We start from the raw sequence: 18561 nt of genomic DNA, 5'->3' as shown, positions 1-18561 counted from the left end.
GTACGAATATACAATTACAATTACAACCAATGGTACGAATAGACACTCCGAAAAGGGAAAAAAAAAGGAAAAGCTGGAAAAATCTTTTAACAGGGAAAAGCAAGTTCTGAGAGGTAAGTTTTGAGGGCCTGTTTGAAGGATAGTAGGGATGTGGTCAAGGAGGGCACTCTACAGGGGGGAGGCAGCAGCTAGGTCCCCAGTTCTGAAACCCCAGGAATTAATAAATGAAGGATCAATTAGATAGATAGATAGATAGATAGATAGATAGATAGATAGATATAGATAGATACTTTATTCATCCCGAGGGAAATGTGCACATCTACACATTTCTTCAGTGATCTTAATAGTAAACCTGCATAACATAGAATAAGTAGTACCACTAATGGTAGTTCTTCAAGAGAAAAGTGATCCGAACATTCTTTACAGGGATGGAGAGATCTCTGTTGTGAAACTCAACGCATGCGCAATGTTTGGTTCAGTCATTAACGTGTTTATACCAGAAACGACCCACGAAGGGGAATACATTTTACATTTTAAGGAAATTTAATTCATGAAACTATCAAATTCACCACGGAGACTACTATGCATTGTATGTTGGCGGGGGCAATAACAATAACAATGTGAACACGGATACCACGAGGCACCGGCAAAAACATTAGTAGGTAACGGAATTAATAGTTAAGTTCATGTTCATGTATATTTTCAGGTGCGTGCATGCCATTTCTAATCGCAACCTATAAATCACTTCTCCGTCTTTATATGGCATTTCAGTTTTTAACACAGTTGACGGACTGAATAAGAACAACCTGCTGGATGAAAGACATTCTCCTCTTCACCAGTCAAACGCGGTGTCCTTCGTGTTATAACCAACTGTAATCGTTACACAAGCCTTCTGGCTACCCATCCCCTTACGCGCATCAGGGGTCCATTTCGTAAAAGGTGCGCTGCATAGGAACTCTGGCTATTGCCTACTCCTTGGCGCATGTTTGTTCATTGGTGTTCCCCATGTATTCCGGTATGTTTTAAGTTATAGCATATTGTCATAATACATCTGTGAGAATACATGCTCACGTTTACGTCACGAACACACTCAAATGACGTGGGGGCGGGGGAATATCACATGACAGTGCTAGAGCAACTGAGAACAACTGGGAGCAGTTGTGACTGACCGGTGGCATGGGGGAAAGGATCACGTAGCCTACCCTTTGTTGTGGAGTGGTTGTAAGAACGCGTTTGGGCTATAATAACACATTTCTTTTGCCATATTTATTCTAGATGCGTCATGGTTGTGTCCAGGGGTTATTTGCTTGTATGTTACGCTAATCTCTCCACCCTCGGGCTGCCACAAAAAAAAACTACCGTTGCCTGGTGAGCTCAGATAACACAGGCACACGCCCGACTCCTGTGTCGAAACGCACAACTAGCGGAACATGCCACTCTTAAGAAACGCACCTGCTAATTCTGTGTAGGCTATCTAGATTTCCAGTCTTGTTGGTGTGTAGGCAAGTGAATGCACATCTGAAAGCACACTCTCTCCTCTCATCTCTTTTAGGGGTGTGTGTCAGAGAGAGAGAGAGTGGAGTGGGTAAGAGCGTGTGCGTGTGTAAGTTACTGTGATGGCAGTGGATCAAGGTGTTGTACTCAAGAAAGACGGCGTGCCGCAAAAGCCTTTGGATGAGCGAAAGAGCTTGGACAAGACATCCCTGCTGGAGCGCGGGCAGTGGGCCAGTAAGGCCGAGTTCCTGTTGGCCGTAGCAGGGCAGATCATTGGCCTGGGCAACGTCTGGCGCTTCCCTTATCTCTGCTACAAGAATGGAGGGGGTGAGTGTGTTTGCATAGTGAATGACCATTCTCTATTTAACACAATACTCATTACAAACATGTTAATCTAAGTAGTGTGTGTGTGTGTGTGTATGTGTGTGTTTTGTGAACAGGAGTGTTTTTCGTGCCGTACCTGCTGTTCCTGGTACTGTGTGGGGTTCCATTGTTCCTACTGGAGACATCACTGGGTCAGTTCACCTGTCTGGGCGGAGTCAGTGCATGGAGGAGTATATGCCCTCTCTTTGGAGGTAACTCCCACACACACACTGCACCTCTTGGCAACTGGTAGGCAAGTCAAAATAGCCAATCCGAGCAACTCTTTTGCCAACGGCTCCAACGGCGCAAACAAGATGACAGAGGTCTGTCTGTACTGACGGTATTGTGCACACAGGACTACAGACGCTTATCAACAGGCCCGTCGTTAACAAAAATCTGACCGTTAGCTTGGAATGTACTGGGGTTTAAAGGAGAATTGTGCGCAGGGATGAGGTGACCCAGGTTGTGGTCAGACCTTCCCAGGGGGTAGGAGGGGGATGATTTGTATTCCTTTATAGTGATTCCATAGAATAAGTCCAATGTCTTATAGTCTCTATCGTGGCATGTGTACTATTTTGAATGACTTAAGTCCCAAATATTCTGCACTGTGTGTGTGTGTGTGTGTGTGTATCTGTCTGTCTGTCTGTCTGTGTGTGTGTGTATCTATCTGTGTCTGTCTGTCTGTCTGTCTGTCTGTCTGTCTGTCTGTGTGTGTGTGTGTGTGTGTGTGTTTGTATGTATGTGCGCTTGTGTGCGTGCGTGCTTGTTTCCTCAGGTCTCGGTTATGCCAGCCAGATCATGATTCTGCATGGTTGCGTATACTACATCGTCATCTTGGCCTGGGCTTTCTTCTACCTGTGCTCCAGCTTTCAGAGCGTGCTGCCTTGGTCCCACTGCAACAACACCTGGAACACAGGTAAGCCTCCCTCCTGCAACACACCTGGCAGCCATCAGGTGAACAATCCGCCGGCATTAACAGGCAGGCAGGTGTAACCAGGTGCTACTGTAAGGGCGGCCCCTGGAGAGATTTATGGGAAACATGCCAAACAGCTCTTGAACCAATACTGCCTTCAGGTAGTTGATATTTGCCCTTCCATTCTCCTGAAGCACAGTATTGTTTGCCTAACATTGTTGTAAAAAAGTATATTAGATTACAATTACAGATTGCACCTTTATTGAACACACCAATTATATGTTACACATATTGGGTGTATGACTTAGTGTAGTGCCATTGTGTAGTTATACTGTAAGTTTTGCTTGTGAGAAAGTGATGATTCATGTTATGTCACATGACTGATAATGCAGTGATTTAGATGATTGAATGTTTTTTTTATGTAACAGCGGCATGTGTGGAATTTGATAGACAGAACATCACAGGCAATGGGAGTTTGGTGGAAAACGCCACATCTCCAGTCATGGAGTTTTGGGAGTAAGTGTGTATCTCTCTCTCTCTCTCTCTCTCTCTCTCTCTCTCTCTCTCTCTCTCTCTCTCTCACTCTCTTTCTCTCTCTGTCTATCTCTTTCTTTCTCTTTGTCTCTCTTTCTCTCTGTCTATCTTTCTTTCTCTCTCTATCTCTTTCTCTCTCTCTCTCTCTCTCTCTCTCTCTCTCATGCGCTCTCTTTCTCTCTCTGTCTATCTCTTTCTTTCTCTTTGTCTCTCTTTCTCTCTGTCTATCTTTCTTTCTCTCTCTATCTCTTTCTCTCTGTCTCTCTCTCTCTCTCTCTCTCTCTGTATATGTCTGTGTGTGTGGCTGTGACTGTGGGTTTTCAAGCTGTTCAAGGAGTGAGAAATTGAGAGTGAAAGATTGTGCTTGTATGTGAAATGTGCATGAGATCAGGATTTGCTCTGATTGTGTGCGTGTGTGTGTGCGTGTGTGTGCGTGCGTGTGTGAATGTGCGCGCATGTGTGCGTGTCTGTCTGTGTGTGCGTGTGCGTGTGCGTGTGTGTGTGTGTGTAGGGAAGAGGTGCTGAAGCTCTCCCCCGGCCCTGATCAGCTGGGTTCAGTTAACTGGCGTCTGGCTCTCTGTCTGCTGATAGTCTGGGTTGTCTGCTACTTCTGTGTGTGGAAAGGTGTCAAATCCACAGGCAAGGTGAGTACACACACACACACACACACACCATCTTCCATAAGTACTGTATAAATACCCCTACTTGCTTGAGTACACACACACACACACACACACACACACACAATGCTCACAAACCTGAAACTCAGTCTAACATGCGGAACATTATCAGACTCTCTTACACTAAGCCTCCATGCTGACTAAATGCTTGACTAATCATGTTAGATCAATTAGAGACAGAAATAGCCTCCAAAGCAGTTCAAACATGTGCCAAACAGAGGCCTTTTCATAGTCTCATGGGGCAGCAGCCTTATTCAGCCCTGTCACCTCATATTCGTCATCTCAAGTGTTTTGTGTGGGTGTGCGTGTGTGTGTGTGTGTGTGTGTGTTTGGGTGCCTTCAGGTGGTGTATCTGACTGCTACGTTCCCGTATGTGATGCTGTTTATCCTGCTGGCCCGTGGGGTCACTCTCCCTGGGGCCTCGACCGGAATCATCTACTACCTCAAACCCAATCACACGCGGCTTGCTGACCCCCAGGTAACCTTGAGCTTATTTCATACTCTCTCTCTCACACACACACACATATACATACACACACACACACACAAGCACACACATGGGGCAGCCATGGCCTACTGGTTAGCGCTTCGGACTTGTAACCGGAGGGTTGCCGGTTCGAACCCCGACCAGTAGGAACGGCTGAAGTGCCCTTGAGCAAGGCACCTAACCCCTCACTGCTCCCAGAGCGGCGCTGTTGTTGCAGGCAGCTCACTGCGCCGGGATTAGTGTGTGCTTTACCTCACTGTGTGTTCACTGTGTGCTGTGTGTGTTTCACTAATTCACGGAATGGGATAAATGCAGAGACCAAATTTCCCTCACGGGATCAAAAGAGTATATATACTTATACACACACACACACACACACACACATATGCCAGTGTTGGCTTTTTCCTCCTTGTGGTCATTGTGAGATTAAGATGAATTGCCAGTAAATTATTTCGTGCAACTTTTTTTCATCATGAGGGGCAATAAAGGTGATATATATATGTATTGTACACAAACACACACACACACACACACACACACACACACACAAAGACATATACATATCTGACAGAATTCTATTAAATATCCTAGCTCCCAAAGTAGCTCTGTGCACTACAACCCAGATTTACCGTGTGCGTGTGTAATATGGATCTGTGTATATGTGATGTGAATAGTGAGTGTGTTTATGGCTGTGTTATATGAGTCAGTGTTTGTATGGTGTGTGTGTGTGTGTGTGTGTGTGTGTGTGTGTGTGTGTGTGTGTGTGTGTGTGTGTGTGTGTGTGTGTGTGTGTGTGTGTGTGTGTGTAACATATGCCTGTGTACGGGTGCGTGTAGGTCTGGATGGATGCTGGAACTCAGATATTCTTTTCCTATGGCATCTGCCTGGGCAGCCTCACTGCGCTGGGTAGTTACAACAGATACAACAATGACTGCTACAAGTAAGAGTTGTCTTCCACACAGTGGTCTACTGTTCATCTCTCTCTCTCTCTCTCTCTCTCTCTCTCTCTCTCTCTCTCTCTCTCTGTCATGTACTCACACTAAGTATGCTGAAAGCTCTGACCGCATGCTTAAAGGAAAGAGCACACACTTAACAATAAAGATTGTTACAACAGTTTCATTCTAAAAAAAACAAACCATTCCTTAAACAACAAAGTGTGTCTGAACTATGCATTGGATCTCATTTGGAACTGAATGCTTTGCAGCCTTTGCGAACATCTCTCTAGAGACTTTTAAACTCTTTCCAGCCCACAAAAAGCTCTTTTTGACCCACCATGCACCACGTGGCCTCATTCCTGCTGTATAAATTATGCCGCTAAACGAAGGCAAATTAATTAGTCCGGGAGGCACAGCTGGCATCCAAGTTAATGGCTTTTGGTATTAATCGTGAGCATTTTTGCTTGATACAAACGTTTGGCTTTGACAGGACTCCATAGTTCGCCTCAGCCGGCAAATCCATGGAATGGCTCCAGACATTACTGTGCCTGCCCTGCACACACACACACACACACACACACACACACACACACACACACACACACACACACACACACACACACACACACACACACACTACTGCTTACATTTCTGGGATAATTTTGTAGCTTGAAGAAACTGCGTCAGTTTTTGGACCAAAGAATGTCAGGAATGGGAGCAGAGCCCAAACGCACCACATGTGCCACCTGTGAACAGGCTAATGCAGAAAAGCTCTCTCCCCAAAGGCGGGTTAGAGACCCCCCCCCCCACCCTCAACCCCTACTTGTCCAGAGTGACCTTTATAGGTCACCTTTATAGATTGGGACAGGGATCGAGAGTGAACCTTGTTTCCCTTGACTACATTTGTCTCTGAGTAAAAAGTGGCATTTATTTTGTTTAACTTTTTAACAATTTGGGGGCAGCCGTGGCCTACTGGATAGCGCTTCGGACTTGTAACCGGAGGGTTGCCAGTTCGAACCCCGACCAGTAGGCACGGCTGAAGTGCCCTTGAGCAAGACACCTAACCCCTCACTGTCTCCCCGAGCGCCGCTGTTGTAGCAGGCAGCTCACTGCACCGGGATTAGTGTGTGTGCTTCACCTCACTGTGTTTTCACTGTGTGCTGAGTGTGTTTCACTAATTCACGGATTGGGATATGTGCAGAGACCAAATTTCCCTCACGGGATCAAAAGAGTATATATACTTACTTACTATATATACTATACAGTTTGTTACATGTCACATTCCAAACTCCAGTGTTATTATCTAACATATTATTTTAAAGGACTAGAAAGGTTGCAGCATAGTTCCAGCATAAGTCTTGGTGTTATCAAGCTTATCTGCTGTCATAACTGCTGTTGATTCATGCTTGCCCATGCCTGTTTGTCCTGTGATTGATCATGGTTCCCTAATTGTGTCGTCACACTCACCTACGTTGTTCAGTCGTGGATTCTGGTTGGCTGATGAGTGTCGGTTGATTCTGATTGGTTTTGGCAGAGATTGCTTCCTGTTGTGTCTGCTGAACAGTGCCACCAGCTTCCTGGCTGGCTTCGCCATCTTCTCCGTGCTGGGGTTCATGGCAGAGGAGCAGGGCGTCCGCATGGATCAGGTGGCCCAGTCAGGTAGGAATGAGAATGGATATTTGAAGAAAGAGGATGGAAGGATGGATGGATGGATGGATGGATGAACGAACAAATGGATGGATAGATAGATTGAGGTCTGCAGATGGATGCATTTGTATTGGAGGAGGAGGCGTGTGGTGTGGTGGCATTTCATACGATTACACAGGCATACACTGTGTTTGGAACATCAATTCTTTCCTGATGGTAATTGGTAAAGTGACCCACTAATGAGAAATGCAGAACATTAAACCACATATTGGAATATTGGACATAATGCAAAACATTAAACCACATATTGGGATATTGGACATAATGCAGAATATTAAACCACATAATGTTCTATTCCACTTTCTCTCAATCCCCACATAGTGAAAGTTAATAACTATAGACATCTTATGAGCAGTCTAGTATTTAGCATGAGGTGAAGTTGGTAAGTTTTGTGCACTGATTGTGTGTGTGTGTGTGTGTGTGTGTGTGCATTAGGACCGGGACTGGCATTTATAGCATTTCCGCGGGCCGTTGCTATGATGCCAGTACCTCAGCTGTGGGCTGTCTGCTTCTTCCTGATGATCATCATGCTGGGACTAGACACACAGGTACTCACAAAGCACACACACACATAAATACACAGTGATGGGCAAGCTACTTGATATGTATAGTGAGCTAAGCTACCAGCTACTCTACAATAAATTCAGCTTCACTACACAGAAGCTACCACCCATAGAAATGTAGCAAGCTAACTTACTAACTGTCAAAAGTAACTTGATAGGCTACATTAGTAGCTACTTTCAGTTAATCAAACTACATGCCAAGTCAATGTAATTTTAGTGACCAACACAACTGTCATTTTTCAAAATGGGGGGGAATTCCCCCCTTAGGTTATTCATGTAGGGGGGATTTACACAATTTGGTGGGGGAGGGGGTGGGGTCAATTCTGATACCAAGTCAAGAATTGCGATTTCGATACTTCTTCGATACTTTTTTAAAAAAGTGTTTGATTTTGGTGCCCCCCACCACCCTGACGCCATCAGTAATATATAGTGTAGTGGGATCATTCACAACAGTGGACATCCTAGATTCTGCTTGACTCTCTCCACACACACACAAACACACACTGAAAATGATGGCTTATGTGATATGTTTCTATTTGATATATTTTTAAATTCATATAGAGTGTATTTAGTTAATGTATTTTTTAATGTATAGCATTTTACTAGTAATTACTAGTAGCTAAACATATTTAGTAATATGAATGCTTCATTTTGACATTTAACCTATAACACTTTATTTAACCTATAACATCTTTAATGTGGTGTGTAGGTCTAATTGAGTGCACATTGGTGATGAGTAGGTGTAATTGAGTGCCTGTCACTTTAAGAAAATACGTGAGAGTAATTAGCCTCCCTTCAGCCTGACGGTTTTAGGCTAGTCGCTAGTGAATAAAAGTTGTGCATAGTGCATAAGGATATGTGGATGCAAATCATGATGTTTTCTATGTCATTAGATACAATAAATGTTAAAAAAACGAACAAGTCGAAGACAGTCTTTCTGGGATCAAGTGTTTGACATGACCTGAGCTAGCAGGATAGTTACCAAGGAGCTCTTTCCAGATGTAAAAGTTTGCCATGGTTGTTTTGCGTAAGCAAAGTGGTTCTCTCTCTCTCTCTCTCTCTCTCTCTCTCTCTCTCTCTCTCTCTCTCTCTCTCTCTCTCTCTCTCTCTCTCTCTCTCTCTCTCTCTCTCTCTCTGTGTGTGTCTGCGTCTGCATGAGGCTATGTTCAATTCAACTCGGTAGTTGATCCGTCCGGTCAATAGCACCGCATTCACGCCACTTCATGATTATATTAACGTCATCAGAGGCTGTAAAAGTGTATGCGGGAATTTCTCGCATTATGATGGCTAGAGTTGCGGGACTTGAACAAATTATGCGCAATACCCGCAATCCCGCAGTGAAATTTAAGCCCTGTAAAGGCTAAAATATGATTTATTAATTGAACAATAGCCCAAATACACAAAAAATAAATACAAATCAGAGCACATATAGCTCTAGTTACGCAAGAATGCCTTTTGAAATTGGAAATAAAATAAATAAAGTAAGAAAATGTTTTTGCTTGTCTCGACTAAAGTGACGTAGGCCTGCTTTTGAAGGTATGGCCACGGTGTAACATGTTCATGCTTATCAACGGATCTTGGGCTCTCTGCCATTCTGTCTTTTCCCTCCAGTGTCTGTGTGTGTGTGTGTGTGTCGATTACTGTCTATGGTGTGTCGTCACCGTGAACATTAGTCTGTAGGCCTACGCATGCGCTTGTACCCAGCGTGTTGTCGTCGACACAGAAACATACTGTTTTCCTAATTTATGTGTTTGATGGCTGTAGGGAAACTCTGTTATGCATGAAATGTCCAGGAGAAATTAGCTTTCGAGGACGCTACTGTGCTACTTGTTCAATAAAGGAGCTTAGCTACTGAAAAGTTACTTGGTTTTGTAAATAGCGACGTTACTGCCAAGCTACTGACAAATGTAGTTAAGCTAGTACTGCCCATCACTGTAAATATATAACCTATATACCATACATACATTCACTACACAAACCCACAAAACACACACACACACACATACATACATACATAACCTAAACCTACATACATACACATACACACTAACACACACAGATATGCACATCATACAAAACACACTCAAACATACCTCATTGGCCACACACCCACTAGCCTGCCTGTTTCTAGCTCACTTTTTGTTGTTGTAAACCTAAAATGCACGGATAGTGGTACAAATTGAAATTGCTTAGCTCTTCCCCATCACCTGATTTTGGCTGCGCTCACTCTCACTCTCTCACTCAATATTAAAACAAAGCCTTGCTTTTGTGTGCTGGCCATTTTATCAGTTAATTGCTAGCAATGCAGGCTTTGCCATTGTGTCCAATTGATGTTTTTGCCTGCGTTTTAATAGTCTGCATTTTGTTTTGTGTGTGTTAGTTTGTGAGTCTGGAGGCGCTGATGACGTCGGTGTCAGACCTGTACCCCACGGTGGTGCGTCGGGGCCACCGCCGTGAGCTGTTGCTGCTCGTCATCTGCGTGATCTGCTTCCTGGTCGGCCTGATGATGGTCACGCCGGTAATGCAGCATCCCCTCTCTCCACTCTCCCACCTTTCTTGACCCCACTGACCCTCACACTCAAATCAGCCTCTCCTCTCCTCCTTCACTCTCTCTCTCTTCTCTCCTCCCCTCCTTCACTCTCTCTCTCTTCTCTCCTCCTGTCCTCTCCTCCATCACTCTCTCTCCTGTCCTCTCCTCCATCACTCTCTCCTGTCCTCTCCTCCATCACTCTCTCCTGTCCTCTTCTCCTCTACTCTCTCTCCTGTCCTCTCCTCCATCACTCTCTCCTGTCCTCTTCTCCTCTACTCTCTCTCCTGTCCATTCCTCCTTCACTCTCTCTCCTCTCCTCCTCCGCTCTCTCCTGTCCTCTCCTCCATCACTCTCTCTCCTGTCCTCTCCTCCATCACTCTCTCTCCTGTCCTCTTCTCCTCCACTCTCTTCCTCCTCTGTTCTTCCACTCTCTCTCCTGTCCTCTCCTCCATCACTCTCTCTCCTGTCCTCTTCTCCTCCACTCTCTTCCTCCTCTGTTCTTCCACTCTCTCTCCTGTCCTCTCCTCCATCACTCTCTCTCCTGTCCTCTCCTCCATCACTCTCTCTCCTGTCCTCTTCTCCTCCACTCTCTTCCTCCTCTGTTCTTCCACTCTCTCTCCTGTCCTCTTCTCCTCCTCTCTTCCTCCTCTGTTCTTCCACTCTCTCTCCTGTCCTCTCCTCCATCACTCTCTCTCCTGTCCTCTTCTCCTCCACTCTCTTCCTCCTCTGTTCCTCCACTCTCTCCTGTCCTCTTCTCCTCCTCTCTTCCTCCTCTGTTCCTCCACTCTCTCCTGTCCATTCCTCCTTCACTCTCCCCTGTCTTCTCCTCCTTCACTCTCTCTCCTCTCCTCTCTTCTTTCACTCTCCTCTACTCTCCTCCTTCACGGTCACTCCTGTCCTCTCTTTCACTCTCTCTCTCCTCTCCTCCTCCGCTCTCTCCTGTCCTCTTCTCCTCTACTCTCTCTCCTGTCCTCTCCTCCATCACTCTCTCTCCTGTCCTCTTCTCCTCCACTCTCTTCCTCCTCTGTTCTTCCACTCTCTCTCCTGTCCTCTTCTCCTCCACTCTCTTCCTCCTCTGTTCCTCCACTCTCTCTCCTGTCCTCTTCTCCTCCAACTCTCACTCCTCTCCTTTTTCCTTCATGTTTCTTTGTCTCCTGCCACTTCCCCAGGCTGTCCCAATGTCACAGTTCAAAGGGCATGAGGGTTTAAGTACACACTTACCGAGCCCACATCAGTGCGGACTTCACCAAAGGAAATTACCCACAGTTTAAAGTGTTGTGACGTTTACCACAGAGACCATAGGGAAATCCAAAAAAAATAACAAAGGTAAACAACTGCACGACACATGGCCAGCTTGTAAAACAAGAGTTTGAAAAAATGTGGAATCAGGTGGCCATCTCCTGTGCCTTGGCCGTGTGAAAAGCAACAAACTTAAAATGAAAATTCCCAAACCGGAAAGTGTCAGCAACATCTTTGTTATGAAACGTCACCAAGGAAACCTCATGAAGTGCTATCACAAACCCATTTATACCTATCTGAGCCCATTTGGCCTCACACACTCACTCACTTAGCACCTGAGATCAATTAACAGTAGGTGGTGAAGAGGCAGACAGACTATGCAGAGAAGTTTAATTCTCCTCTTCCCTTAAGTGAAGCATTGAACAGTTCAATGGCCCTGGGGATGAATGACTTCCTCAGTTGGAGACTTCGCTCACTGCCTTGCACAACAGACAGACTCTGTGGGATCACCCCTGGGGATCAATAAAGTATCTATCTACCTATCTCTATCTATCTATCTATCTATCTATCTATCTATTAAGTCTGTAAGTCTTTAGTCCTTAGTGCTCAGGGCTCACGTTGGCATTGAGTCTGTTTCTTGTCTTTCCCTATCTTCCTTCTCTCTGCATCTCTGAGACACTACCCATTGCCTGCCTCTCTCTCTCTCTCTCCCTCTTTCTCTCCCTCCCTCTTTCTATCACACACACATAGTCAGTCACAAGACACACAGGCTTATAACTTATACAACAAATCTTTCTCTCTCTGGGTCTCTCTTTCTCTCTCTCTCTTTCTCTTTCACTCTCTCTTTCTCTCCACCCTTTGTGTGTTGACATCACCCGTCCTTTGCCTCTGAAGCTGATGTTGGCCCCAGTGCAGCAGATATGTAGTAAATGAGCGATCATAGCTCATAGATCATAGCAGCAGATAGATATATGAACTCCAGTGTGAGTCGTCCAGGCCTATGCTGCTGAGTCAGCCGTTCTTTGAGTAATATATAAACATGAAGAACAGGAGGAGTTAGTTATGATCAAAGGTATCTTAGCGTGTGTTATCAGCTGCCATCTGGTCCCACTGACCCTCTTTCCATTTCTCTCTCATCTAGTTTTCCCATTACACTGCTTTAATGTTTTTTTATACTGGAGTTTCTTCTCCATGTCTTTAATTTAATCAAATAACTCTTTCTCTCGCTTTAACCCCCCCTTTCTCTCTCCCCCTCTTGCTCTCTCTCTCCCTTTATCTCTCTTTTTCTATTTCTCTCTCTTTCTTTCTCTCTCCCTGTCTCTTCCTCTCTCCATCTTACTCTCTCTCCCTTTATATTTCTCTCTCTCTCTCTTTAGGGAGGTCTGTATGTTTTCCAGATCTACGATCACTTCTCCTGCAGTGGAGCCAGCCTGCTGTTACTGTCCATCTTCCAGTCTGTGGCTGTGGGATGGGTCTACGGTAGGGGCCCCCACCTCCCAGTTCTTCACTGTAGAACCACACATGCTGCAGTCACATCAACGTTGCACTTACAATCTAACCAAACACACCCATCACTCAATCACAGAACATACAGTATGACATCTAAGCTGTTTGTTCTTACAGTCTGTATTTGTTCACAATTAATTTGTTCATAATACATTGCTTTTCTATGATGCTTACAGTAGGCTTGCAGCACAGGCAACATAATGAAAATATTTACAGTATATTGAATCATGGCACGTTTTGATGATAAGGAATGTGACATCAATTCTGCTGTTGCTCCTCCCATGGGACATTTTCAATACCTCAGCCACCGACAGCTATAAAGCTGCACTTAAATAAAAAACACGGTCTTAATAAAACCAAACAAAAAGACCACTGATCGGTCCTATCCATCACCGACCATGCAACACTGTCAAGTTGTCCTCACAAGCTCAACACCTCAGAGTGAAAAGTAATATACAATATTTTTAGCGACAGGAACTCTAGTTTAGCAAGAAGTTACAGTTTGGAACATAGGATGAGAAAATACATTTTTGCATAGTGATTTCAGTAGTCACAAAGGGGAACTAATGCAGAGAGCACTTCATTAGAGTTTCACAAGTGGCAGCACACACAACACACACACACACACACACACACAGTTACATGCGCACAAACCCAGACAAACACACTCAAATGCACTCACTCTGTCTTTCCTGTCCTCTGAAACTCTGTTAACTGACTCAAACTCAGAGCTTCAACTCACAAAACAAACTGACCTGACCTGACCTCACAAGGTGCCCTTTTTTCAATGCTGGCAAATCCCACTGCACCATGCCCACGCAACCCTCTCCTTACCACACCATATCGCACGGTAAGCTCTTAACACTGAACTACACAACCCTAACTCTACCACACACACACACACACAAACAAACACACACACATGCTGATAGAGACAGACCGACAGACCTGACAAGCACACTGTCAGTTATGGTGGATAAGCACGAGAAGGGCTGAGAAGCTCACCGCGCCTCTTGGAGTCTTACCTGACTGCTCACGGTTTCCTCTCGGCTCCCCGGAGTCTGTCGCTGCACTTTCTTGCTCTCTCATCACTCTGCAGGTGTTTGTTTCTGGAGAGCGGAGCTTAGGGTTGTGGGGGCTTCATCTGGGGATCTTCTGAGGAAACACTTCAGACAGGAACGTAAGCCTCTTAGACAGACGGCAGGCAGACCAACACACCGCTGGGGAGACGGTGTGTCTGTGTTTGTGTGTGTGTGTGTGTTTGTCTGTATATCTTTGTGTGTGTGTGTATTTGTCCTGGGCATTCATTTTGACAACAGCAATGCTGTGCAGATTCCAGCCGACACACACAGATTCCAACACTCACACACAAACACACACACCCCCTCGTATATCTCAGTTCAGCTGAGGACACCAGCCAGAAATAATTTGCTGGCTGAGCTCGAGATGATGTTTCGGTCAAACCCACTGATACAGCGTTACGTAACTCTCGTCCCATCCCATTCTCCGTGTACGCCCAGTGTTCCTCCCCGGAGTCTGTCTTTCACTCGCCGAGTCCCACAAGCCCCAGCTGTTTCCAAGGCCCCACGGCAAGGCGGGCGCTGCGCTTCATTCAGGAGGACTAGCCAAGACGGCTAATCTCGTTTAGCCGCTCTTTATTGTTTTGGTACCATGGGGCTAGCTGTCTGTCTGTCTGGCCGAGGAGGAGATAACCGTTTGCACACTTTCACTTTACAATGGCAGCTGCTGATGTTGTTTTTATAAAAAATATTATTTTGTGGAAGCAAAACTCAAAAACGTTCCTTTTTTATTTTTCCTTTATTTTGTCGTTCTTGCAGGAATTCAAAAGTCATTGCTTTATAAGTATATCACACTGCTTTTACAAAGCCCAGTACACATTTGTCAGATCTATAAACAACAGGAAACCCTCTAAAGACTCCTCTCCCTCTCTTTCTTTCTCTTTCTCTTTCTTTGTTGCAGGCCCAGATCGCTTCTCCGAGAACATCAAGAGCATGATCGGTTACTCGCCCTCCCCCGCCTTCCGGCTGTGCTGGAAGTACCTCACCCCCACCGTCTGCATTGTGAGTGACCCCATGACCTCTCCACTTTGACCTTTGCACCTGTTGCAGTAGCTCATGTAGGGAAAAAGGCAAAGTCTGCATCACACACACACATAATACCCAAAGGACTGTCTCATAGATCAAAGGCCTGTCTGAACGCTAACAAAACACACACCAACACTATGCTAAGGGAAGCATCCATCCACACTTGCCACACAAGATTATGGAACTTAGAGACTCCCAATCTCTCTCTTGCAGTAAATCGCTTAATTTATACATTTCGGTCCTTACTGTAGACCTTCCTCAGCCACATAACCAAACCATATCAACCTTTGCCTCTTACAGTATGAAAGACTGCTTCTTAGATGGATAGGCCTTTGTCAGACGCACAAGTGTCTGTTTTTCTTGCACACCATTAACATTGCCATGCCCATGTTGTCATTTTAATAAGTACTTGGGTCAAATAGATCTGGAGCTTGTATGATATTTTATATATCGTTTGTCTAATGTTGTGTATGTGCGTGCGTGTGTGCGTGTGTGTGCGTGTATGCGTGCATGCGTTTGTGTGCGTGTATTATTTGTCTAATATTTTGTGTGTGCGTGCGTGCGTGTATGCGTGCATGCGTTTGTGTGCGTGTATTGTTTGTCTAATATTTTGTGTGTGCGTGTGTGTGGCTCAGGGAACATTTATGTTCTCTCTGGTGTGCTGGGCCCCGCTGGATCTGGGCAAAGTCGTGGTGGCCCCTACGTGGGCCTCGGGACTGGGCTGGCTCCTAACGCTGTCCTCAGTGTCTATGCTGCCACTCTGGGCACTCTATGCTCTTATCAACACACCAGGCAGCTTAAAACAGGTCAGTTAGTCTCTCTCTCTCTCTCTCTCTCTCTCTCTCTCTCTCTCTCTCTCTCTCTCTCTCTTTTCTTTCTCTTTCACTCTAGTCCTTGAAAGTCCCTGCCCCCCCCCCCTACATACACAGCACATTATTTCATCAGGAAGCTTCTCCAACACACATCCCCAACATACTTACAGCACACTGCCCCCAATACACAGCACATTGTCTCATGAGGAAGCTTCTCCAACACACATATTGCACACTGCCCTGTCCCCACATACACAGCACACTATCCCATCTCCCTGTCATCCCCCAACACACACACCAAGACCCCTGGCAGTTGGGTTAGCCCCTTGAGCCGTGGATCTGCCCAAGGTTTCTTCCTTGGTAAGGGAGTTTTTCCTTGCCCCTGTTGCTCTTGGGTGCTCCTTGTTGGTGCCCCCACCCAATCCCAATCCTCCCCCACCTTTTTTTATGCAGCCCTTGCCACTTAATCTACTAAACCCCCTCTTCTACTGCACTTTTTACCCCCATTAATGCACAAATAGGCTGACACCAGACATAATTTCACTGCATTTCTTACTTCCAGTAACTATATGCATGTGACAATAAACTTCCTTGTATCCTTGTCTCTCTCTTTCACTCTAGTCCTTCTCTCTCTTTCTCTTTCTCTTTCACTCTAGTCATTGTCTCTCTCTCTCTCCCTCTCTCAAATTCAAAAGGTGCTTTATTGGCATGACAAATAGTTGGACATGTGTTATTACCAAAGCAGTTGTTACATAAATGTTATGGGACAAATGTATGCATAAGCAAACGGATATAAACAATTACATAGGTATATACAAGGGGTCTCACTCTGTCTCTCATTCTCACAGATCACTCTGTCTCACCAGTTGTTACAATATCATGTCATCATTTCGTACGTGTGTTTGTGTATGCCTGTGTAGTGCGACCATGGTGAAATATTGGATGGTAGAATTTGGAGCAGTTACAGCATGAATGGCATTTAACATTTCTAAACCAAGCTCAATTTGTGCTTGAAAGCCATGTTGTGAAAGTGGAATGGCAGAGATATGTAGAGGTCAAGCTTAGATCTGAGAGAAAAGACTGGTAAACGTAGCCTTGCCAGCACTGACATTGGACATGCTTGGTTGACGGCTATTTCAAAGAGGTGTCTCCAGACAACTTTCACCATGTAATTCCCTTCTGACCCTGCAAGACTTATGCCCCCGTGTTTGTGTGTGTGTGTCTGAGTGCTAATTTTATGCCTGTGTGTGTGTGTGTGTGTGTGTCTGAGTGCTAATTTGAACGTTTTGTGTGTGTTCATCTTTTGTTTCGTGCAGCGCCTGTGCCTTCTGTGTCAGCCGGCTGCCGACTCCCCCCTGGCCCACAAGCAGCTCGGCTGCGACCTGACTCTGGACCCCAGTACATACCCGACGTCCGAGAAGCTTCTCATGGGCGGCGTCATCTAGAGTAGCCCTCTCGGCTGGAAACTGGACTGTGTGTGTGTGTATGTATGTGCGTGTGTGTGTTTGTGTGTGTGACTGTCATTGGTGCTAAAGGGTGTCACCAAAAAAGTTTATGGTAGTTACCTGAGAGTGAGCGGAGTGTGTGTGTGTGTGCGTGCTGTTGATAGGATATAGTTACTCTAATAGCGAAAAAAAAAATTAGTAAACAAGTAGTTTATTTTGTGAGCACAAATGCGTAATTTAGTTGCATTACATATATTCCTGAAACAAACAACCCCAAAAAAAACTGAAAAACAAAACAAATATTCTGAAATCATGGTGAAAAGGTACTAATTATGTTGGAGATATCCAGTTTACTGAAACGACTCCACTCCAGAAATCTTACAGTCTCACCACTAGCTTGAGATTTCCCCACCAAAAAAGAAACACTTTTTGCGTTTTTGTGTTCCATTGTAACTGTTGAGGGGAGGGTTTTTTCATTGCACAATAAAAAATGTCATTATACTCTTTAAATCCAGCTTTAAGATGTCTTGAATATATAAGAACAGTGTGTGTGTGTGTGTGTGTGTGTGTGTGTGTGTGTGTGTGGGCATGTGCCGATGAGTGAAATCACAAAGACAGATTCGGTCACCTAGCCAAAGACAAAATGCTGCGAGAGATTGGTTTAAAAACGATATTTTATTTCATGTATTGCTCCAATATCTGCCATATGTTTGACAGCAGTATCTGTAGGGAGGAGAAACAAGGCATAGACTGTGAGGAGGCGGCAGGGGGCGGTTAAATAAATGGATCTGCACAGAGAATGAGGCAGGGGAAGCCTGAGCAACCCTCTGGTTATGTAAATGCCACCAGTATCAATTGGTGCCATTGGATACTGTTTTTGTGTGTGTGTGTGTGTGTGTGTGCGCATGCATGACTTGCGCTGCCTGCGTATGAAAATGAGTTGTTTGTGTGCACGTGTCTGTACACGCATGTCCATATGCACGTTTACTCTGATGTGAGTCTATTCCTATGTGTGTGTGTGTGTGTTTGAGTGCGCATGTGTGTCCTATATTTGGAATTTGTGACGTGCTGGTGTAAGCGTGTTTTGTATCTGCACATTGAGATGAGAGGCTGGCGGCGGGGGGGGCACACCATTCTCTGGCATGAGGAGCCATTTCAGATGATCAGGATTATACGTGATCCTCTAAAACGTGTGTGTATGTGTCTGAAAACTACTATGAAAGCACACGTTGGACAAAGTGTGCCAAA

The 18561-nt window shown here is 45.1% G+C and overlaps 1 protein-coding gene across 6 annotated transcripts; it reads left to right on the top strand.

Moving 5' to 3' along the window:
- Window positions 1–281: 281 nt before the first annotated feature.
- LOC125310451 (sodium- and chloride-dependent GABA transporter 2-like) lies at window positions 282–17823 on the top strand. Of its 6 annotated transcripts, none has more exons than XM_048267886.1 (15): window positions 282–658; window positions 1553–1821; window positions 1935–2069; window positions 2633–2773; window positions 3199–3286; window positions 3816–3948; window positions 4328–4462; window positions 5308–5411; window positions 6941–7065; window positions 7549–7661; window positions 10057–10194; window positions 12822–12924; window positions 14932–15032; window positions 15692–15862; window positions 17185–17823. In XM_048267886.1, exons 2-15 carry the CDS (start codon window positions 1617–1619, stop codon window positions 17311–17313), a joined length of 1821 nt encoding a protein of 606 aa, XP_048123843.1. In that variant the 5' UTR covers window positions 282–658; window positions 1553–1616; the 3' UTR covers window positions 17314–17823. The 6 variants fall into 6 exon arrangements, with proteins under 6 accessions (XP_048123843.1, XP_048123842.1, XP_048123844.1 ...); XM_048267885.1 differs by having other exon boundaries at window positions 282–662; XM_048267887.1 differs by lacking the exon at window positions 282–658 and adding an exon at window positions 1138–1221.
- Window positions 17824–18561: the final 738 nt, after the last annotated feature.

This window comes from Alosa alosa, chromosome 17 (genome assembly GCF_017589495.1).
Source record: "Alosa alosa isolate M-15738 ecotype Scorff River chromosome 17, AALO_Geno_1.1, whole genome shotgun sequence".
Lineage (NCBI taxonomy): Eukaryota > Metazoa > Chordata > Actinopteri > Clupeiformes > Clupeidae > Alosa > Alosa alosa.
The sequence above is the reverse complement of the archived record's forward strand: the minus strand, read 5'-3'. Positions and strand labels throughout refer to the sequence as shown.

Coding starts and splice junctions, on each gene's coding strand:
- LOC125310451 (XM_048267886.1), top strand. CDS start 1,617: ATGGCAGTGGATCAAGGTGTTGTACTCAAGAAAGACGGCGTGCCGCAA. Junction 4,463..5,307: donor CGCGGCTTGCTGACCCCCAG/GTAACCTTGAGC, acceptor GGGTGCGTGTAG/GTCTGGATGGATGCTGGAAC. Junction 10,195..12,821: donor GCCTGATGATGGTCACGCCG/GTAATGCAGCAT, acceptor CTCTCTCTTTAG/GGAGGTCTGTATGTTTTCCA.